Genomic DNA, 24,244 nt, shown 5'->3' on the forward strand with positions numbered 1-24,244 from the left:
GACGTTGACATTGGTGGCGACCTTGGAATGGCGTACGCCTACTTAGGCTACCTACCCAGGTGGAGGTAATTGCACCTTTCTGCAGTATTGTGCTGCATTGATTTGACTGTCCGTTTGTCGGTGTGCAATCGTGCATGTGAGCAAAACATCAACTGGAGATGTCTTGGCTGCGGGTGACAAAAATATTTGTATTTGTATTTTTATTTGCGCTCCCTCTACCACCTTTCGCGCTTCGAACTTGGAGTTCGTTACAATTTGGCAATTTCAGCGCAGCTAATGTTTTAGACATATATCGTCAAGAAACGACCGATATCAGCGGTGAGGGCCGAGGGACTGATACTGTGAAAGGCAAGATGGGACTACTGTTACTCTCAAATCAACTGAAGTCCATTGAAAACCCCAAACATAAGCCAACGGAGCAAAGGCCTTGGGAAGAACTGAATATCATTCACCTGCAAAATGGATCATGGAACCTACAACCACATTCAGTCACACGCAAGAAAAGGTCACTCATTAGTAACGGCTATCAGTCTGACTTCTCAGGTGAGAAATATTCAAAAAACACATTGTGAAACCAACATTCTAGCTCATAACTAATCAACTTAATAGGCTCACTAAATTTGTGCATTTTCGTCAATATCCCATCTTGTTGTGGTTAAGGTCACGTTCACCAAAAGAAAGCGTTTGTTTTTCCACCTGGCCCTGATACGCACACGGGCGAGAGATGGCAGTCGATGAGGCCGGTGGTGGAATGTGCGGGTAACGCGATGACCCTCACAGCGCAGGGAAGAGGATACACGAATTTGTTGGTAGACCGAGGTAAGCGTTTGTAACAGGTAGCCATGTTCTTCAGCCACGTTGGAAATTAACATTTTAAACTGTAGCCCTATTTTGTTGGACGACATTGAGGGTTGATTTGAGGTCTATGGCTAATAAGTCTGGCCTTGCCAGGCCTACACATTAGTAGTATTAAGTAATTAGGTTATTATATATGTATGTTTGTATGTATGTATATATATACTCTTTTGATACTGTGAAGGAAAAATTGGTCTCTGCATTTAACCCAATCCGCGAATTAGTGAAATACAGCACACAGTGAGGTGAAGCACACACTAATCCCGACGCAGTGAGCTGCCTGCAACCACAGCGGCGCTCGGGGAGCAGTGAGGGGTTAGGTGCCTTGCTCAAGGGCACTTCAGCCGTGGCCCACGGCTGCCCCACATTATTGTGTACGAGATAATACCCTAGGCCAGTATGTGACTGATGAAATGGGTTTCTGTAGTTCAGCTATTAGAGATGCCCAAAAGTATTAAACAAATGCCATATGGACTAGATACTTATACTTAGGGAGCCAACATGGCGACAACGTTGTATTGGTTAAAAATAAATCTTCAAAACCATAACATCTGTGAAATACAATAAACCAAGTGTATTAAGATACAATTGCTTTGTGTGACCTAAAGCATCAGAAATTGTCTTTCTCAGAGGGGTCGTCTCCAGTGTCGCTTTTCCACATGCCACCTCACTGTGGCTACAACATGAAGTACACGTGGAAGGACCTGGTCCTGCGCGTGCCGTATGACGGCTGCTATATCATCCGAGAGGTAGGCCTCTGTACGGTAGTAACACAATGTGGCGGGTGGTAACACCAATACTTAAAACGCACATGAGTTTTGAAAACTCAGAGTAATAGTATTCTTCAACTCCTTACTCGTGTGTTTTTTGAGCTAGTAATCTACTTTTTGTTCAATATATAATTTGGGAGGTATGCCTCTGTGGCACACCAACTTTGTCATTCATCAGTGATGAATTTATGACAGCTTGTTAAAGAGCTAATAGGCTCAGTCAGTTTTAACCAGAATCATATTTAAACAGAAATAGCTAAAGGTTTCACTTGGTATTCAATCAGCATAATAGTCAGCCATATTTCTGCAGTTCAGACTGGGCTCTGCAAAGCGCCTTGAGACATTCATATGGTAAGGCGCTATATGAATAAGAATAATAAAAACACAGGGTGACTGGAATGTTGGAAATTGAACATTCTAAAGAATTTCGGGGTTCATTGAATTGAACATAGAATTTTAGAATCTTATATTGTTGCGGAACAGGATCTTCAGTTAGAACAGTGGTCCCCAAACTTTTTCTTCCGAGGGCCAGCTTACTATGCTATGCCTGGCCCTAAGAGAGGGCCAGAGACTCGGAGTATATCAGTAACCATAAATAGCTTAGTGCTGTGAACAACAGCAGTCTACCTTAGTTGAATATTCCATTACATTTAATCTATAGGCTATTGCAATTTAATACCATTGTTAGCTGTGTTTATATTGCTATCATGCCATATCAATGTAAAACGTAACTCAAATTAAATAATACTAATAAAAAGGCTTTTGCATTCCCAAAACAAGTATATTTTATTAAAAATGTGTGAACTCTGAACTCTGAAAATGTAAAGTTCTCAAACTATGAGAATTTTATGAAGCACTGAAGTGGTCTGAAATGACCACCATTCTAACTTTCATTTACCTGAACTTGTGACCTCTTTGTAGGCCTATGAACATTTGAACGAGTGAATACAAAATATAAATAATTATCCCAGAAAGTCCCAGAAATATGACTTGAATAGTAGTTAGTTAGTTGATTAATTGATAAACTTTTACAATACTTTGAGCACTGATGCAGTCAGCATAGGCCTTATACATTGTTTGCAGGTAAGCCTACATTTTATTCCGTTTTTGATGGCAAATGCGAAACAGCGCCAAAATAACCACCAGTGGACAAAAAGAGTATTACATGTGTACTGTTAAGACTCGCCATAGAGAATGAATGGGCGAAATTGCGGAGGTTCTAGTTTGACGATGTCGTACTCCCGTGTGGGCCGGTTGCTATATACCACGGACATGTTTTGGGGGGCCACCCAAAATGAGTTGGCGGGCCGTATCCGGCCTGCGGGCCGTAGTTTGGGGAACACTGAGTTAAAATGTTCAAAACTCCCCTGCTGAAGGGTTAATCCTTAGGTTTTGATGACTGCCTTTTCCCTCTGTCCAGAATGGCAGCTATGTCCTCCCTCTGCTGTGGTGGGGAAAGCCGGTAAAGATCTCTTGCCCAGTGATTTCCATCCCCCAGCTGCTGTGTTCGCCCTACGGGATGATGCTGAAGATCGCTGGGGTCGAGGATGGGGGACAGACACTTAAGGCCAAAGGTGCTCGCTCAGCTCACACTACACAGGAAGGGGTAGAACTTTAAGCTTGTGTGTTCTTTCTTTCTTTTTTTCTTTTGTTCTTTCTGTCTTTCTTCCTTTCTTTTATTACTCTGCATCTCTATCTATCTCTTTCTTTCTTTCTGTCTCTCTCTTGCTCTATTTCTCTTTCTCTCTCTCTCTCTCTCTCTCTCTCTCTCTCCTCTCTCTCTCTCTCTCTCTCTCTCTCTCTCTCTCTCTCTCTCTCTCTCTCTCTCTCTCTCTCTCTCTCTGTCTGTGCACATGTTGTGGACCGAGTGTGTGTCTGTCTTGTCTATTCCATGGATAGGATGGGCATTCATTATTTTTTTCATTATGTGCATATAGTCTCATAGTTCACCTTAGTCCTTAGATTACAGTGCTTTATGCAAGGCAGACTGTCAGAAAGTTGTGTTTTGAGCTATTATCTGTTTTGTATCCATACTCTTGGAACACAAACTCAAAAAACCTGCCTAAGGCAGAGCTTTCCACAGCCCCAACACATTTGTTAGCCATTCAAAGAGCACATGCAATGCTTGACCTCTGACCTATTGCATTTTTGTGTCTTGAATGGCCCCTGGCCATTCATCAGACAGATGCCAGAGCAGCTTTTTGACTCCTCTTCCTCTATTTGAAGATCAGCGTTTGTGTTGTTGTTTTTTTTTCATTCTGTGCGGTGCACAAAGTGCATTGTACAGGCCCACATTTCTTTTCTTTAAAGTGTAATTCTGGAGTAATTTGAACCCAGGGTCGTTTTCACCATGGCAACAAGTCGACAGCCCAAAAGACAGCTAACAGTGCAAGTACTAAGAGCGGTGCGCTAAACGTATCCAAAACTCCACTTTTCTAACCACTAATAATGTTCAAAATGGCACTGTATGAATAGTATAATTCAAGCCTATAATGATTATTGATACGACCCAAATAATGCATCTGTGAGGGATTGGATTCACAACGATTGTCTTAGACATTATGTATTTAGTGCTGAATAGTGTTCCCCAGTGTGTGTGTGTATGTGTGTGTGTATATATATATATATATATATAATATATATATATATATATATATATATATATAAAATTACATACAATTCACACACTTTAGGACCGGCACAGGTAAGCAAATAGATTCTTTATAAAAATGAGATTACATGAAGCAAAGAGATGAGATGACAAATACATGAAACCACAATGCCAACATCAACAACATGCACCCCAACAGTCAGCTTCCAGATGAGCCATTACTACATTCTAGAAGCTTTTCTTTTTTCCGCAAAACAAATAACACTGGCTTCACCTATACAATCCTCTCCTTCCCCTCTGGGGCTTAGTGGAGGATAAACAGGTGCCCCTGGTGTCCTCGGAGTGTGCCCATCCCATGGACTCGCCACCTGAACATCTGTTTGTCTTCGCCCCTTACACAGCTGCCTGTGTGACGCTGAAGGTAGGTTAAGCTGGTTTCTTGCTGTGACTGAGGGCCATGGCGCCCCCTGCTGTTTGATGGATGGAATGCAGCCTTCTCTGAACAACTTAGTGGGAGGTTAACAGATGGAAGTGATTGGAAATGAGCTGTGTGTAAAAAGTTATGAGGGGATGTGTAAAGACCTGGACAGGTCCGCCTCCTCTTTTTGATTAATGCTCGTCTGCTAAACGAAAACGCCTGTTTGGAGGGTCCACAGGATGCAGTGGTAATATAAACCTAGTCATAGAATATAGTTTCTTTTTATGGCCTGCTCAAAATATGGCTTATTTCCCCTCTGGTTAGATTTAAGCAAACATATCTTTTCTAAAAACGGGTCTGGAAAAAAATAAATGACGCGACTGATCATGATTCTGTTTTGGAACCTCTAAATCGCGAATGATCATGATTCTGTTTTGGAACCTCTAAATCGCTGTTTCTCCCCTCAGGATGACCACAGCACAATCGTCGTCGTCCACGGTGGAACAGGGTTCACCATGGCCTGTCCTCTGCAACCTCACATGGTCGATCATCTGTCCTCTCCGTCTCAATCCTCTTCCGCTGTCCCACCTGAAAAGCCCGGCCCAAAGGAGCAGTCCCAGTCTCAACCCCACCCTCCACCTCCACCCACCACCCCTCCGCCTGTCGCTGCGTCGACCCCGATCCCCAACCCCACGGGGGTGCCTGCCTATGCCCCTCTAGGTCCTCCATACATGCTTTACCCCCCTCAGAAATTTCCGGGATATCTAGCTCATGCACAGCCGTACCCCCAACAAGAGCACGGTCCTCCGCCCGTCCCCACTGCCCCGGCTCCCTCCGCTCCCATCTCCTCGTCACCTGGACGACCAGTGGACACCCCTGACCATCCGCTGCAGCATCCTTACAACCCGTTCATGTCTTTCTTGCACCCCTACGTCGGCCAAAAGTTTCCAGCGCCTCCACACTCCTGGCAAGAGTCTCCAGCTCCTCCTTCTCCGACGATGATGACGACTCCTGCTCCCACGTCTGTGAAGATTCCTCCCCCGGCGGCTGAAACACCAGGCCCAGCACAAACTCCAGGCTCAGCAGAAGGAGGGGCTTACGGTCACCTCCTCTCCTCCTCCTATCCCTACGCGTATCCGTATATGGAACTGACGTTTCCGGGTTTTCCTCCTCATACGGATCACAAATCTCCGTCTCCTCCGCCAGTACCCACCTCACCCCCACCTGCTACCACACCTCCTGCCCCCACACCTCCTGCCCATGTGTGGGTTTACAGGCCCCACCCGTACCCGTACCCGTACATGGGGCAAATGTTGCCCACCCACCCTCACACGCAACAAAAAACACCTCCATCTTCATCCTCATCTGCAGCTTCAGACCCTGGATCAGAGACAGCATCTACGCCGTCACCGGGGCCCTATGATCGGCACTTCATACCTTTCGTTTACCCTCACATAGGGCTGAAGTTCCCATCTCATCCTTACCCCCAACCAGAAGCTCCATCTACACCTGCCCCTACCCCGGCCTCCCCAGCTCCTCCTAAAATGCCCCCCTCGTCTCCAGCCCTCGGTTCGCCGCCACAGATTCCCTTCTCCCCGTCAGGGCAGTATCATGATTTCATTTCTGAGCAGTACCCTTACATGGGGCAAAAGTTTCCAGCTCTTCCTGGTCACGCCCAACAGGAGACTCCGCTTGCGTCTACCTCATCTTCTTCGTCCACTCAGATACCCCTTCCAGGTCCAGCCAGCCACGGTCTGCTCTCCCAGTCCCAGATCCCTCTCTCCCCAGCAGGGGCACTACACCCATACAACTACCCTGGCCTCCCCTGGTTTGCCCCCCCACCTCCCCATGCTCCAGGTGACCCCTCCAGTGCACCCTCAAAAGATGGCCCCCACTCTCAGCTACCCCACGCTCTGCACTGGCCCCACTTTTACTGGCCCCACGTACCGCCACCATCAGGGCCCGGCCCTGCTTCTACCGACACTACTACGGTAGCAATGCAAGCTCCCACTACTGCTGCTACTACGACGACTGCTGCTCCTGCTACCACAACTACTGCCCCAGAGGATGCTACAAATACCCCTGCAGCCCTCATGTCCAAACACCCGGTCAGTGCTGCTGGGGGTCCCATGTTGTACTACCCTCCGTATCAGGCTCCGTTTCCGGTCCCTGCCTGTCCACCGCACTCCCAGCTGACGTGTACCGGTTATCCACACCCCGGCTATGACTCGCTCACCTCAACGACTACCATAGCGCCTCAAACGGAGCATCCTAGCCAGGGATTGTCTTTGTTGGGGCCGCCGGCCGTCGTACCATCCAGTGGTACCAAAGGCCAGTCCTCCACTGATCTGTGGGATGCTGAGATATCTGGGCCCCCCAAAGTACCACCTGGCCGGTCTCCCGTCCTCTCCTGCACTGTGGATCGCCTGGTCGTTTCCCTGCCTAGCGCCAACCTCGACTCCATCCAGCTCAGAGGTGAGTGACTCTTAGATCCGTGGTCTGTGACATGTAAACAGTGACTGAAGATGAAGCTATTAAAGATGTCTGTGTCTGAAGTCTGTGAATCTGCAAAAGGTTTGTTCATACTGTTGGTCCTGTTAGCAGTGACCAATTGTGTAGAGTTCCCAGTTGCATGTCAGCCAAAATAATATAACTTGAATATATTACTTGAATATAAACTTGAATAAAATGGAAACTGATTTTGTTGAGTAATTCTTGTGATCTGTGTGTGTGTGTGTGTGTGTGTGTGTGTGTGTGTCCCAGAGGCCGGAAACTCCTGGGTGTCGGTGGCCTCCACTCTGCCTCACTGCCGTTATGAGGTGAAGTCCGACCTGAGGGGGGCGCTGCTGTCCTCTCCTCTCCCCGCCTGCCACTCCCGACAACCCGTGAGTGACCGCTTGTGGCTGTTTCCCGAAGTCGAGCATGCTTCCTTGATAGAATGCTTCCTTGCGAGTCGGGTTCTACGAAGATGAGGTTATAGGCCTCCCCTAGCATTCTCGGACTCTACTTTGGAACAGACTAGCTTGTGTGAACGTGCACATCACTGTAGTCCGTCTTTCGCTTTTAACTGCACGCTTCTGTTTCAGTAGGGGCACTGCTCAGATGATTGATTGTCAACGCAGAGGATTATGGATAAATTCTCAGAACGAAGGATGCAAATTTCGGAGCATTCTTGACATTGGAACAGTGCTCGGCGGAGTTCGATGACATGGCGACCTTGAAAAGGCAGCCTTTGAGTATGCTTCCTCGATTTTGGGAAACTGCCTGTATGTCTATAGGCTTGGTATATACAGTTGAGTCTCAAAAAAATTTAATATTTCCCCCCTGCTAGAATCATCACATTTGTGTCTGATTATGGCTTACGCTTCATGGAAATCGGTTTCTGAAAATATTAGAATAAAGAGCTTCTAATACAGAAATGTTGGTTTCCTGAGCCTTTCATTTCTTAGTCTGGTTCAGTAAACACAACCACAATCATGGGAAAGACTGCTGACCCGATAGTTTCCAAAAGGCACTTATTGACACCCTCAATGGTATGCTGCAACAAAGCATATTCATGGAAAGTTGACTAAAAGGGAAAAGTGTAGTAGGAAAAGGTGTACATCTAATGTAAGAGAGGGAAGGTGCCGCACACTCCGAGTAAAATGAAAAAACATTTAATAGGCGATAATGTTTTGGCCTACAAGGCCTTCATCAGATCGCAGAAAAAGGTGTACAAACAACAAGATTGACTGCAGCCTTGAGAATTGCCAAGCAAAGCTGAGACCCACCTGTACTTGCTTTTTGACCAAGCTTTTACGACCAAGTGTTACGTTTGTGTACATAACTGGCTGCGTTGTGAACGAAACCTTGCACCTAGCACTCCATGTGTAACTGGAGGATTCTCTACCAGAGGGCAGACCAAAGTATTCAGACCCAGAGTCGTGAATAAAGTCGGTCTTGCATGCTCACGCACGGTCACACGCTGCACCTATACTACCGTTCCTCGCGTCCATGTGAAATGTTGTATGTCGTGAACGGGTCATGTTCATTTGTGAGGATGTTCATAACCGACGCATCGAACAGGTGCAGAATACACGTGACAGCCATGATGCGTGTGTGTTGTTAAAAGCAAGTATATCCCCGCCCTCATTAGTCTTGCAGAGCCAGAGGTAAACACTAATTTAATATCAGACTGATACTTGAACCAAGTTAATTAAGATTCTTTATTCTCTTCAACTGAATTTATTGAATCTCCAATTTAATATAACAATGAATTCACTCATAGCATATATTTGTTGAAGCATTCAGTTGTGCTATTGAGGAAGCGTTTTCGGCTAGCGTACATCCGTAGTCTTTCCATGCTCACAGCATACTTGATGATGATGATGATGATGATGATGATTTTTATTTACAGCAATTAAGAGCACAATGTTTGGTTTTGTTTTCCGTCTCCAGGACAACCCCTCCATCCGGTCACTGCCTGTGAGGTTCTGGGATGTTGTGCTTGGCCGTTACCGTTACTTGAACCTGCTGTGCCCTGTCACAAGCCTACCGCCCCCCACCACCACTACGGCTGCACCAACCACCCCGCCCACCACCACCACCACCACAATGGACTCTGGTCAATGGACTCTGCTCCCTCCCATCCCGACCGATTTGCCCTCCCCCGTCCCGAAGCCAGAGGTGCTGTGCTCCACCCAGCACATGACTGTAGCACCTCCCCCTGGGCCGGTGTCTGCTATAGTGGTCAAGGGTACGTGCTCATGGGATATGCTGTTGAATGAAGCTTTGGGGTCTCTTTCACATAAAATATAAAATAATGAAATATAGTATATGTACTCCAGAAAATACAAAATGTTGTAATTAAAAAAAACAAAGTTGGCTTCTTTTAACACTGAATCAGGTTTCCCTTGTGTGTTAGGCAATTAATCCATTTATTCTGTATAGAGGGACACTGTCATCTGTTATCCCTTCCATTTCATAATATAACGGTGTTCATGACGATGTGTTTTTTTTTTTTTTTATCTAGGCCTGGACGGGAATGAGGTGAAACTGGAGGATGCCCCAGTTCATTGTGGGTACAAAGTGAGCATGGGCAAAAGCAGCCGCATCACCATCGTCCTGCCCTACGACTCCTGTCATGTGACGATCAAGGTCAGATAAGGACACATTCATGCACAATAGGGATGTGGGGGGGTTTATATGATGAATCTAAAATATTAGTTTAAATTTTAATGACAATCAAGTCTATTGTTATTATTTGTTGACAAGATGAGTTACCTAGAAACAAAAAAGAACAAAAGATTCAGATGTTGCAGTGCTGAGAGAGGGAGAAAAAAGACATCTCAACAAAAGATATCTCAGCAGAGATCCTTCAACCCTCTCTGATATAAGGGCCTCCCTTGGTTAATGTTTCATGTCAGACCTGTATAATGTCTGTGCTATTTTTTTTTTTATAACCGGTGGCTCCTGTTTCCTAACCAGGGGAATCGGCACATGGTGGTGTTGAGATATCAGCTGTGGGATGGACGCAGCGCCGAGGCCCAGCTTTCCTGCCCTCTCCCCACGCCTCCCACAGGACCACGTAAGTCCGCCGTGTCCACCAGTCGCCATGACGTCAGATGGAACAAACTTATATGTGCTTGCAATGATAATATCACATATATTAGTGTGGTGTTTTCATCTGACTTGCAATACATGTTTGTTTCTGTCTTTTGGTCCCTCTTCAACCTCTTCTCTTTCTCTATCTGTTTTTCTCCTCTCTCTCTCTCTCTCTCTCTCTCTCTCTCTCTCTCTCTCTCTCTCTCTCTCTCTCTCTCTCTCTCTCTCTCTCTCTCTCTCTCTCCTTTCTTTCTGTCTTTTGGTCCCTCTTCAACCTCTTCTCTTTCTCTATCTGTTTTTCTCCCTCTCTCTCCTTTCTCTCTCTCTCCTTTCTTTCTTTCTATCTTTCTTCTCCCCCCACCTCTTCTCTTTCTCTATCTGTTTTTCTCCCTCTCTCTCCTTTCTCTCTCTCTCTCCTTTCTTTCTTTCTATCTTTCTTCTCCCCCCACCTCTCCCTCCAGAGTGTGATGTGCCCAGTGAGATAGCCTGTACTCCAGACCCAGTGTCTGCCTCACAGTGCCACATGCTGGGCTGCTGCCACTGCCCTGCCACTGGAGCCTGCTACTACCCCATGGACGGTGGGAGACGGACACACACACACACACACACACACACACTGCCCCACCAACCGGTACTGCTACTACCCTACGGACGGTGACACACACACACACACACACACACACACACATACATACATACACCAGCTCCCAAAGTTAGTTGAAAGAGGCAGTACAACATATGATTGTTCTAATGGAATAATTCAGGAATGAATAGTTAAAGAAATAATGTACAGACATGCAGGAGAGAAGAGCAGCTTGGCTACTCTTTGAACTGAGCTGTGTCCTTTTACATGAGCAAGTGTGTGTAACAGCACTGGGACTGAGACTTGAGTGCTTTCAGTTTGCAAACTTTTACACACAAGAAAGTCTTATCTGAATTGTGTGATGTTTAGCTCAAACTAATGTTGTTGAAGTGATGGGACTCATTCTGACTGTGTGATGACACCTCACCTCCCTCGTCTGTCCAGAGTGCACGGAGGACGGCCATTTTGTTTTCTCGGTCCCCTCCACCATCATGAGCCCTCCTCTCAACCCCGCCATGCTCCTCGCCGGCGGCAACGCGTCCTGCCCCCCCTGGCGAGCCACCCCCAAGTACGCCCTGTTCAAGATTCCGCTGGACGGGTGTGGGGCCCACAAGTTTGTGAGTAGAAAACACACACACACACACACACACACACACACACACTGTCGTGTGGAGTGAATGTAAGTAATGTGCATAAGCTGGTACAGATGCATCTCATGATTCTGCAAATCTAAACGGAGTGTGTGGGATGATGGCTGTGCTCGTCTGTCGTTATGTTTCGAACAGGAAGTGGGGGAGTCGGTGATCTACATGGTGGAAATTCTGAACACAGTTCAGGCCATCTCGTTAAACTATGGCACCATCACACGGGAGTCTCCAGTAAGGTATTGATCACACACACACACACACACGTACTCTCAGTTCAGGCCATCTCGTTAAACTATGGCACCATCACACGGGAGTCTCCAGTAAGGTATTGATCACACACACACACACATGTACTCTCACACAAACACACACACACACTCCTACACACACACACACACACACTCCTACACACAGAGTAGAGTGCAGTGTAATGGAATATAGCTGTTTTGTCTTTGTCAACACCCCTGCATTTTGCATATGATTTTACATGCACCTGGTTTCAGTTAGTGCATCAAAGCGCTGTTTGTTTATTGGGTGGTTCTGTTGTGGACCTCTCGATGCTAAGCTGCATTCTGGCCCCCAGTTTCCAGCGTCATCTTGGTCGTCGGGCCTCTTGCAAAGAGCTTTTTCGGATTTGTGTTAGATCAAAACAGATGGCGGGTGGTTGCTGTGATGCTGTCCACCACCACCGGTCCGTCTGGTTCTGTGTAACACGTCCAGAAATCTATGGCACAGCCAAGTGCTCATGAGAAAAGGATACATTTCCCAATCTAATTATTGTGTAATCCACCTGCTTTGCCAACGCACCTCTGAGAGACAGGATGCACGCCTCACCAGGAACTTACTTTCCACATCTCCAACAGTCTGAGAATGCTGTCCCCTGGTGCTTTACAGTGGGGTTATGACTACTGATTCAACTACAGTGATTCATCTCCATTGTTTGAACATGTTTGAAAATTATGGTAATTTCTAATTATGTTGCTATTTTTTTTTTTTTTTTTAGTTGCAGTGGGAAAATGAGAAGCCTACCTGAGAAGTACTACTAAATGGGCAGTCATTTATCTGCGACAAAGCTTCGGTTAAAATGATTCTGTGAAAATGTTGCAAATGATAACAAGAATGTTGTGCAACTGAGGACTTGGTGTGTGTGTGTGTGTGTGTGTGTGTGTGTGTGTGTGTGTGTGTTGGTGTGCGTGTGTGTTGGTGTGCGTGTGCGTGTCTGTGTGTGTGTGTGTGTGTGTGTGAGTGTGCGTGTGTGCGTGTGTGCGTGTGTGCGTGTGTGCGTGTGTGCGTGTGTTGTGTGCGTGTGTGCGTGTGTGCGTGTGTGCGTGTGTGCGTGTGTGCGTGTGTGCGTGTGTGCGTGTGTGCGTGTGTGTGTGTGTGTGTTACCAGGGTGCTGGTGGAATGCAGGTATCTACCCGGGGCGGTGGTCAGTGTGGGCTACCTGGTGAAGAGGCCGTCCCTCGGCCCGTCCATCCAAGCCCAGGGTGTGTTCGGTGTCCAGCTCAGGATTGCTGAAGGTGCTCACCAGGCCTCCCCATAAGAATGCTGGACTTTTATTAGGACTTAGTCGATTATAGTTAGTACTAGACTAAAAAAAGAGACCTTTGATGAAGCTTTCTCTCAAGTGTGTTGCCTAGGAGTTGGCTAAATCCACATGCAGCAAACCAGCTCAATATGTTTTATAATGCCTTACAATTAACATGTATAATTAACATGGAAATGACAAATACCAATATTCAGTTGAAATCATAATGTGCAATGGGTAAAGGTGAAATCAAGTAATGAAATTGAAAATGATCATTTCATTAATGCTGGTAGTTGTTTAGGCTTTGTGCTGCAGCCTTACATCAGTGCGTTTCCTCCCCCCTGCCCAGACCACACGTACACGTCCTACCACCCTCAGTACCACCGGCCCCTGGGCCTGCTGCTGGGGAAGCCCCTGTACCTGGAGGTGCGGCTGCTCAACCCCCCCGACTCCGACCTGGTGCTGCTGGTGCACTACTGCGTGGCCTACCCTCGCTCGGCACACGCCACCTGGGTGCTCATCTACGACGGGTACCACGGGACTCAGTAGGGGGTCGGGTGGGGTGGGGGTGGGGCTGTTTTTATATACACTACCGGTCAAAAGTTTGGAGACACTTCGAAATTTCCATTCCACTCCATTATAGACATAATACCAGCTGTAGTTGGCTATTGTTTGATTTATCTGTACTCAATCAAAACAACACAACTGCACTTTTATTGATATTACCTGAAATACACAATTAAATTAACTGACTTTTTTAATGTTTTAAAAAATGGAGATATAGCGTTTTGGAACCAAGCTATATATATATATATATATATATATATATATATATATATATATATATATGTAGTTATAGTTTTCTATTGCATTATTATTGCGTATCCTGTGTTTCCTGTCTCAGGTGCCCAAACCCACTGGATCCTGGGCCCCAAGTCTACCCGACTCCTCCCCTTCCTGACACGCCCAGTCAAACCCGCAGGTTCACCGTCTCCACCTTCCAGTTCCTGACCAATGAGAATAGGGAGGATGCACCAGACCCCTCCCACTCAGACGAAGAGGTAAAGACCCATCCGTTGTACTGATTGTTGTTTTCCATCTATTCTTTATTTTTTGTTGCTCTCTGTGCGTGTGTGTGTGCGTGCCTGTTACTGTAGTTTTGTCTTTCTCGGACTACTTTCTCTCAATGAAATGAAACGATGCTTCGTTGGCACTATCGAATCCATGGCGAAGCAACACATCAGAAATGAATGAGTAATTAGTGAGATCTCCCCTCTCTTAAACACTGGTGGGCATCTGTCTGACCCCTGCAGATCTACTTCATGTGCTCCACCGAGGTCTGCTCTCCCTCAGACGGGCCGTGCGTGGAGGGATGCTTCAGCGGTGAGTGTGTCGGCCTCGCTTGCTCACAAGCGCACTCTTTCACTCGCTCGCTCTACACTCCACACACACACACTCTACAACAAACACAGACACATGCTGTACATACACACACACACACACACACACGGAAAGAAGAGCTCTCTCACTGGATGGCGTTGAAGGTGGGGTTCTGCAAGTACAATGGCTCAATCCAGACCTGCCATCCTGATGTCCAAGTTAAAGTTTGAAGCTACTGTATTATACATTTTGTGACACTTCAGTTATTGAAGAGAACTAAAGCCCAATTTTGTTAAAGGCCAAAAATCATTTACTAAAAATTAAAAATTCATGAGAATAAAAATTCATGGATTACTGAAGCATGTTCTTTTCCCACAGACCCGTCTAAAGACGACACCAAACACTAAAACAACAACGACGACAACCTCAAACTCGACAAGACACGCCCAGTCTCACACTGCTCCTGCTGTACTAATAAACTCCCTCAAAGAGAGCCCTGTCTCCAAGTGTCCTCATTCTGCCTACTATGTATCCTATATGATATATCCTATATCCTACTTGAATTTCCCCTAGGGATCAATTATCTATCTATCTATCTATCTATCTCTCTATCTCTCTCTCTCATCTCCAAGTGTACTTATTCTGCCTACTATGTATCCTATAGGCCTATGTTAAACAAGCCTGCTGTAAGAGCATGTTGTGTGTGATGTCTGTATTCTACTGAGACCTTGGATTTCCCCCTTGGGGATCAAGTCTGTCTGACTGTCTGTGTCTGTCATCCATTGTAACATTATATGATTTTTATTTTTAAAGGCCAGTTATTTCATGGATCCAGGATACTATGCATCCTGATAAAGTTCACTTGGCCTTTGGAATTAAAATAGCCCCACATCATCACATTCCCCTTCACCAGAAGGGTAGAGATCGGCATGGTTTTATTTCAAGGTGCCCTAAGCGATGTCCTACATGTTTTAGGCTAAAACATTTTTTGTCACTTTCAGCAAACATCACCTCACCATCTGCTAGCTGCCGGTGTCCTGAATACACTGTAAAAAAAAACGTAATCTCTGGACAACCCAGGCTCCAATAACGGCCACAAAACAACCTGGGCAAACCTTGCCCATAAAAACATAACAAACTGTTCCAGCAAATCACCAACGAGATGCGTGGTTAAGAGAATTTCAATTGCACGGAAGGGAGGAGGAGGAAGTAGCGAGTTGGCTTTCTGTTTTGCTTGAACTTAAACAGAAGTGACGTTACCCAACATCGCTTAGAGCGCCTTTCAGTTAGCCTATCTGGTTTGAATTGCATTGAGCTCATCAGTCTAAATTTGAGTTGAGTGCATTGTTCCAAATTATGTAAGAAATAACACATAAAATGACTTATATTTTATTAATAAATACAAATAATAACACAACGTGTTAGCCCTGAGTAAAAAAGAAAAAAACATCACATGTCTGCATGGCACATTTTTGTATGTTACAAAGTTATTCTAAACATTGCATAGATAAGATTGTATTTGTACACATTCTTGATCAGATGATCTGTAACATTTGTGTGTGTGTGTTCTGTTATTCTGTTATATCCATTCCTGTCTGTTATGTGAGCAAAGCTGATGTTTGTGTGTGTGTTCAGAGCTCTGAGCATAGATCTCTGTGTGTGTGTGTGTGTGTGTGTTCAGCTCTGAGCGTAGGCCTGTGTGTGTGTGTGTTCAGCTCTGAGGGTAGAGCAGTGTGTGTGTGTGCGTGTGTGTGCGCGTGTTCAGCTCTGAGCGTAGGCCTGTGTGTGTGCTTGTTCAGCTCTGGGGGTAGAGCAGTGCGTGTGCATGCGCGTGTTCAGGTCTGAGCGTAGATCTGTGTGTGTGTATGTGTGGGTTCAGCTCTGAGGATAGAGCCAGAGACTTTCTAATGAGGAGACACAGCACTCAAAAAATACTCCATAGAAATGCATGGGGCTAGTTTGTCACGCCAATATGGCCGTTGTCTACACATATCCCACCCCTTCCTCGGCAAAACGTCGACATGTGAATACATTGAGCCAATCATATGGTGTGTTGTGAAGACATCGTGCCAATCATGTGTTGTGATCTCGCCGCTGGAGCAAGATTGGTGTCGTGAAGCCTTGCGCACGCGCAGTTCGACCCAAAGACTGTGTCTGATGAGTGCCCATAAAACGTTGGTATATGGCCGCCGAGTGGAGGGACTTGCCTAAAAAGACTTTGATAGAGCTGTGTGTGTGTGTGTGTGTTCAGCTCTGAGGGTAGATCAGTGTGTGTGTGTGGGTTCAGCTCTGAGGATAGAGCTGTAGGTGCGTGTGTGTGCGCGTGTTCAGCTCTGAGCGTAGATCTGTGTGTGTGTGTGGGTTCAGCTCTGAGGATGGAGCTGTGTGTGTGTTCAGCTCTGAGCATTGGCCTGTGTGTGTGTGTGTGGGTTCAGCTCTGAGGATAGAGCTGCATGTGCGTGTGTGTGCGCATGTTCAGCTCTGAGCGTAGGCCTGTGTGTGCAAGTGTTCAGCTCTGAGCGTAGGCCTGTGTGTGTGTGTGTGGGTTCAGCTCTGAGAATAGAGCTGTGTGTGTGTGTGTGTGTTCAGCTCTGAGGATATAGCTGTGTGTGTGTGTGTGTTCAGCTCTGAGGGTAGATCAGTGTGTGCGTGTTCAGCTCTGAGCGTAGATCAGTGTGTGTGGGTTCAGCTCTTGGGGTAGAGCTGTGTGTGTGTTCAGCTCTGGGGGTAGAGCAGTGTGTGTGTGTGTGGGTTCAGCTCTGAGGGTACTGTAGATCAGTGTGTGTGGGTTCAGCTCTGAGGGTAGAGCAGTGTGTGTGGGTTCAGCTCTGAGGGTTGAGCAGTGTGTGTGTGTGTGTGTGTGTGTGTGTGTGTGTGGGTTCAGCTCTAGGGGTAGAGCAGTGTGTGTGTGTGCGTGTTCAGCTCTGAGGATAGAGCAGTGTGTGTGTGTGCGTGTTCAGCCCTGGGGGTATAGCAGTGTGTGTGTGTGGGTTCAGCTCTGAGGATAGATCAGTGTGTGTGTGTGTGTGTGTGTGTGGGTTCAGCTCTGAGGATAGATCAGTGTGTGTGGGTTCAGCTCTGAGGATAGAGCAGTGTGTGTGTGTGTGTGTGTGTGTGCGCATGTTCAGCTCTGAGGGTAGGCCTGTGTGTGTGTGTGTGTGTGTGTGGGTTCAGCTCTGAGGGTAGGCCTGTGTGTGTGTGTGTGTGTGTGTGTGTTCAGCTCTGAGGGTAGATCAGTGTGTGTGTGTGTGTGTGTGGGTGGGTTCAGCTCTGAGGATAGAGCAGTGTGTGTGTGTGTGTGGGTTCAGCTCTGAGGATAGAGCAGTGTGTGTGTGCAGTGCAGCTCCTGGTGCCTGCGTAGCTCCATCTTGCGCTGGCAGCTGTAGAGGCAGTGTGGGCAGTTGAAGGGCTTCTGCTCGCAGTGCTTACGGCTGTGTGTGATCAGGTTGGAGCTCTGGCTGAACGCCCGGCCACACACGCCACACACGTGAGGCTTCTCTCCTACACACACACACACACACACACAGATATAGATACATAGATCAAACACACACACACACATACAGACACACAGATACATACTGTAGATCTCACACACACAAACACACAGATACACAGATCACACACAGGCACAGCAAATAAAAACACACACACACATACAAGCACAAGCACACACAGACACAAAAATTCACACACACAAGAGCACACTAGATACGAAATGCAAAATGGATACACCAGTGCAGCACACACACTTACACATGGAAGTTATGCACACACATGCAAACAAACCGACACAGAAATGCCAGGGCTACATTAATATTTAGTGATTTGGAAACTGCTTTTCTCCAAAGTAATTTACTTGTGAAGTGCACAGAAGCATAGCTGATGGAGGAAAAGTGGCATGAAAACACCAGTTTCACTATACACACAATATGCACACACACACACACACACTATGAGGCCTGTCCGTACCAGTGTGTATGAAGGTGTGCTTCTTCATGTCGGACTTCTGGTGGAAGCGCTTGCCACAGTACTGGCAGGGGTAGGGCCGCGTGTCCGAGTGGATGAGCAGGTGGGTGGACAGGGTGGACGAGCGCTTGAACACCTTACTGCACACCTTACACTGGAACGTCCTCTCCTGAACACACACACATGCACGCACGCACACACACATGCACACGCGCACACATTCAAGTTTTATTTTTTTCTTTCAAGTTTTATTCACTGCAGGTATGAGGATCATCTTAAGACCAATATTAGAATTATTAGTTCAGCCGACAAGTGTTGCTCCACAAAATGAGGGGAAAAGAGACAAGATGTCTCTGTCTTCTAGGGTGTCGTAGAGCTGATCAAGTACATCAGACAAATTGAGATGGCGCGGTCATTATCACACACTCTGATTGCATATCAACTCAAAAGTTCTACTGGAGTTCGAGTTCTATAGTGTGTTGCCGTGGTCACGGTATTTGCCTGCTTACAGTACGTTTGTTTCACGGTGTAACAGTAATGTCCAGGTTGTTATAGAAACTACTTGACATTCTGTTTGACAAGTTGTAACTGTCGTTGAAAGCCTACACTCACTGCCACTCGGTCTGTCGGCAACACTTTGCATCTGTCGTGCGACGCCTGTTGCCTGAACTGTAAATTGCCCTTAAGTCTTCACTCCGCGCCCCTCACCAAATCTCTTTAGCACGACTGACCTTGACCCTGTGACCTCTGTGACCCCTGTGGCCGCTCTCGGAGCAGGTCCTGAGGACACTGATCTTGTGCAGACCTCCGTGAGTCCTGTGTATGACTGACTCTGGCCCGGACACAGAGGAGAAACCCTGTGAAGACAGACACACACACACACACACACACACACTTTATTACATATAGAAACAATCAATTCCTTGTCAGGGAATGACAATGCTTGTGAAATACACATCATGCTAACAATCTTACTTAATGTTTAACAACAACAACTCTGTGGCTATCTGACCAGCTACTGTCAAACCACTGGTATCAGACTAACTGCTAACAAATTCTGCAATGCTTTGAGATTCAGTGGAAGTAAAATAAAGGTCCTGTGAACTTCAGTGTCCATGTGTCTGACTATTTGTTCCTATGGCTGGGTGACTGTGTCCATGTATCTGTGACTATTTGTTCCTGTTTGTGTGCCTATGTATCTGTGTGACTATTTGTGTCCATGTACTGTATCTGTATGACTATTTGTTCCTATGTTTGTGTGCCTATGTATCTGTGTGACTATTTGTTCCGATGTCTGCGTGACTTTCTTGAATTTCCCCTTGGGAAATAGTGTGACTGTTTGTGTCCATGTATCTGTGACTGTGATTGTATTTATGTATATAAGACTATTTGTACCTACTATAAGTATCTGTGACTATTTGTGCCTATGTCTGTGTGACTGGCTGTTCCTGTGTGTCCTGTGACCCTGGCCTCACCTTGCTGCAGAATGGGTAGGGCCCCAGAGAGGAGCCTGTGATGCTGATCTGAGAACAGCCCACCTCTCGGCCTTCTGACCGATACGTACTCAGCAGCCTCTGGAGCTGCTGGGACTCGGGGTCAGAGGGCAGGGTGAGGTTGCGGGGGTCGTGGTGTTCCCTCAGTTCTTTGGGGTGCAGAGAGCGCCAGATGTGAGGGTGCGTTGGGGACGCCTCTTTGGATGCTAGCGACGGGAGATGAGACAGAGGAGGGTGGAGTGGTTATAAACAATGAAAATCAACTGACTGCACAATCTGCCTATTTTCATTTGGAGAATGTGTCAACAGAAGAAGTAAGAATATCCTAACGGCATAGCCATTATAACAACAAGGTGTCTTTTGTTCTATCAGAGAATTACACTTCAATCCTGCCAATGCAACACAACTCTGCTGGCATCAGTTGCATGCAGGCAACACATCTACACATCACTTGTTAAAGAAGTGTGTAGGACTTTATTGTTTGAGACATTCACAATGGCCTACAAACAGCAACAGCATGCAAATGCAATGATATAATTGTTTGACATAGTGTATATATATATATATATATACTGTACATATATATATACTCAAATTCTACCTGAAGCCCCTTTGATCTAAAACAGGTGTTTGTTTAATCGCTCAGTGACATAAATCAATAGCTGAACTGATTGATAAAATCAACACAAAGAGACATTAATATAATATGATATGGTATAATGAATATAATTCACATTAAAGCAACACCAAAGCACTTTTCCTCTGTCGCACCCATGCTGTTTGTTTATCCAGCACTGGCTTTGGAAATAACGATGTCCACAGACAAGGTAGAGTATGTTGCATGATATTATGAAAGTGCGATGTATTGCGACATAAGAAGCAAGTCAAATGTGTAGTTTCTTATGTCTTATTCCATCAAACTACAGATCCGCTACCCGATCTGGCAAACTTGCATAGTGCGGTTATAGCCGATAGAGGGCCGCGAAGCGAATGCAGAAGTGCCGTTCACCCTTTTACGAGTTGATGAACCACTGAAACAATTATTTTACAAAAAACTCTTTGGTGTTGCTTTAACACGGTGGATTTCCCATTCACACAGGCCTACCTGCGGCCCAGCTGGAGAAGACGTGAGGTGGGGAGTGCACGACCCCTGTCACAGCACCTGTGTCCGGGTCCTCCAGAGGCGCCGCCGGGGACTCGATAGGGGCGTCCCACGCAGTGCCTGAGTTCTGGAGGGACTCGGGAGGGTCAGCTGTGGGCAGGTAAGGGCTGTCATCTCTCGGGCGAGAGGACGAGTGACAGGACCCCCTCTTACACTTCACCAGGAAGGAGCGTGGCATCGCAAGAGAGAGAGGGGGAGGGAGGCCTGGTGGTGAACAGAGAGAGAGAGTGAGAGAGAGAGTGGGAGGGGGAGAGAGAGAGAGAGATGGGGGAGAGAGAGTGAGAGGCAAGGCAAGTTTACAGCTTTTCTCAATTGCTTTGGCGCATTTCTCAGATCAGAATGGTAATTATTGTGTGTGAAGGGGGTTGACAGTGGTTAGGTGGATGTGGATATGTGGAAGACAGTGGATATGTTTAAAAGTTTTTTTTTTCTGCTGGCAGATATTGTGACAGTATAAAGAAAACAAAGGCTTTGACAGCACTGTGCAAACGAAAAATAATAACCAATATACAGTCAAACACCCCTTTGTCAGAGCTGTGCCCCACTATACAGCTTTCTATACATTCTGACGTTCCTGTCTGTCAGGTCACATATATTTATTAATGCTAGACGGACTATGACAAGTAGTTATGACAGCTAATTCGTTTTATGGGGTAGGACTATTCAGCAAGGAACCAGTATAGTGCATTTTGACCAACATGACATTAGCAATTGAAAATGAAAAAAAAAATAAAATAAAAAACAGCAGACATTTGTACAAAATCAGTTGCAGGGATGTACTAAAGCATTGCTATTTGTTCAAGATGGGGAGAAACTGATTTAATGATGTGCAAAATTGAGAAGATCATATGGAGTTTGAACAGTTTTGATAATGTATAACTTTGTTACTTGAAATAGAAAATAATTCCACCTTGCGCATTGTTCATTAGAAAATACTTACAGAGTAAACTGTCATATAAGACAAAACAGTTTGACTATCTTGACATAAACAATGGCATCATGACTTTGTCATTTTGATTGCACTGACCATTTCAATGGCATACATATTTAAAACCTAAACTAAGCATTTTGAGCAAGATTCACTTTTGCGGTTAGCCTAGAAATCTAGACGCGCCCCTAGCGGCCGCAAATTACATTTGCTGCCAGGGCTAGTCTAGCAACTCTCCGTTGGCTTGTGAGCTCCAGAAATCGAAACTTAATCAGGCCAATGAAATCGTGTATAGAGTCGTTAGGTGGGCTTAACATAATGATTGATGGCAGAGTTGCAACGGTTTGGCTTGAATTCCCTGCTACTTGAAAACAAATAAGATGGATGTTGCTGCTGGTGAACAGTGTGACACGAGTTAAGCTTTTATTAAGTAGGCAAACGTTTGAACTAGCCAACTAGCTCCGCTGGTGGGAAACGCATGGGACTCATAGCGCTGCCGCTGTCCTATTGCGTGCAGAGGGAATTTGAAAGACAACTGATTATCCCGCCCCTCGGACTGAGCACTGCGAAAGGTGAGTGCCCAGAACCTACATTTTAATCTGGGTCTGGCTCGTCAGGCTACCATGCGGTGCTGTTTGCACTAAATGTTATGAGAACTAAATGTTATGTTATGACTGTTATGAGACGGTTAGGTAAATGTTAATTATGATTAGAGAAATGCACCAAAGCGACTGAGAAAAACTGTATTGATATTGCACATTTTATACACAGGGGTAATTCACAAACATAAAACATAAACATAAAGAAACAGCAAAGAGTAATAGGAGATAAAAGAATAAAAGGGCAATAGTTTAAAAATGTTTATGAGTGAGAGAGGGAGGGTGGAGAGAGAGAGAGAGAGAAGAGGAGAGAGAGGGGGAGGGTGGAGGGAGAGAGGGACAGAGAGGAGAGTAGAGAGAGAGAGAGAGAGGGAGGGAGAGAGATGAGGAAAACAAAGAGGGGATGAGAGTGAGAAAGAAGGCTAGTTTGAGGAAAATATTGAGAATAATGCATATGATGTCCCAGAGGAATGAGTGTAAGAATGGGCTCTACTATAAAACAGACAGTGTGAACAGACAGGCAAGCAGGCAGACAGACAGGCAAGCAGGCAGACAGACAGGCAAGCAGGCAGACAGACAGACAGACAGGCAAGCAGGCAGACAGACAGACAGACAGGCAAGCAGGCAGACAGACAGACATATAGACATATAGATAGATAGATAGATAGATAGATAGATAGATAGATAGACAGACATAGATAGACAGACAGACATATAGATAGATAGAGATGCATAGTGAGAGAGAGCATGATGATATGATGTACCATAATTGGCCATAAGGGGGCGGCAGTGACTGAGACAAGGAAAATCACAGCAAGAAGACACACAAACTCACACACACACACACACAGATACACAGCCCTGAAATTAATTGCCATCTCCCCACAAACCAACTACTGTGATCTTAAACGACAGCAACAAGCCCCACAGTTGACCTCTGACTCTGTATAACACAGGGTTAGTGGCATGCACACTGTCTCTACATCACCGTGTTAACATGAATGGTAGACATGTCACACCTTTCTATATACATAAATTTTGACCTAAACATAGGTGAACCAGTATGTGTCTTATACATTTCGGCCTTTGTCATTGAGGGGAAGCTTAAATATGATTAAACACCTAATTAACACATATCTTTGAATTTGAAATTAACCACTTTACACAGAGATGGTAACTTCCTCATGTTAAAAAAACAAAGTGTTTGGGGTGTTTTGGAACAGGTTAAAAAGTGGTGCACCAAGTACACTGGGAATGGATTTATTTCTTGTCAACATGAGTATTCTTAAACGTAAAGTAAATACCTTAGGGGTAAGGGGCATGTGAACCTCTAGTGATTTCCCTACATTTCATAGCATTTTCCAAGTAGAATGTGCACTCCGTTTCACCACATAAGGTGTACCGTCACACCGGTGTGGCGGGAATGTTGGACCATGAACGTTCTAAAGAATATCTACTGTAGGTTCATTGAATTCAACATGAATTTTAGAACCTTGAATTGTTGTGGAACGAAATCATGTGTTAGAATCATAGACTGTAGTCTATGGTTAGAATGTTCAAAAACCCACACCTTTAAAGGTTAAATCACTCGAAATGATCTACTGCAATCAGTCCCTAATAGCTGTCGGACATGTAATCTGCATTTTAGATGTGGGTAGGCATGCTGCACACCATCTCTACATCGCCGCGTTTAAATCACTCCAAATCTGTCCACTGCA

General features: G+C 45.7%; 2 protein-coding genes across 3 annotated transcripts in view; one reads left to right on the plus strand and one right to left on the minus strand.

Annotated features, from left to right (window-relative positions):
* The first annotated feature begins 39 nt into the window (after window positions 1-39).
* On the plus strand, window positions 40-23,004 carry LOC121717886 (nascent polypeptide-associated complex subunit alpha, muscle-specific form). Of its 2 annotated transcripts, XM_042102590.1 has the most exons (18): window positions 42-543; window positions 661-819; window positions 1,486-1,604; window positions 3,046-3,199; window positions 4,545-4,657; window positions 5,122-7,129; window positions 7,418-7,539; window positions 9,092-9,389; window positions 9,666-9,790; window positions 10,121-10,220; window positions 10,699-10,815; window positions 11,265-11,437; window positions 11,606-11,703; window positions 12,860-12,987; window positions 13,345-13,525; window positions 13,900-14,056; window positions 14,309-14,378; window positions 14,754-14,868. In XM_042102590.1, exons 1-18 carry the CDS (start codon window positions 159-161, stop codon window positions 14,780-14,782), a joined length of 4,536 nt encoding a protein of 1,511 aa, XP_041958524.1. In that variant the 5' UTR covers window positions 42-158; the 3' UTR covers window positions 14,783-14,868. The 2 variants fall into 2 exon arrangements, with proteins under 2 accessions (XP_041958525.1, XP_041958524.1); XM_042102591.1 differs by lacking the exons at window positions 13,900-14,056; window positions 14,309-14,378; window positions 14,754-14,868 and adding an exon at window positions 22,995-23,004 and having other exon boundaries at window positions 40-543; window positions 13,345-13,557.
* Window positions 17,644-24,244, minus strand: part of evi5l (ecotropic viral integration site 5 like) — a 76,218-nt gene continuing 69,617 nt past the window's right edge. Inside the window, 5 exon segments of the mRNA XM_042103472.1 lie at window positions 17,644-17,876; window positions 18,348-18,513; window positions 19,076-19,201; window positions 19,820-20,043; window positions 20,943-21,201. Coding sequence (XP_041959406.1) covers window positions 17,680-17,876; window positions 18,348-18,513; window positions 19,076-19,201; window positions 19,820-20,043; window positions 20,943-21,201 — 972 coding nt within the window. The 3' untranslated portion in view covers window positions 17,644-17,679.

This window comes from Alosa sapidissima, chromosome 9 (genome assembly GCF_018492685.1).
Source record: "Alosa sapidissima isolate fAloSap1 chromosome 9, fAloSap1.pri, whole genome shotgun sequence".
NCBI classification, from domain to species: domain Eukaryota; kingdom Metazoa; phylum Chordata; class Actinopteri; order Clupeiformes; family Clupeidae; genus Alosa; species Alosa sapidissima.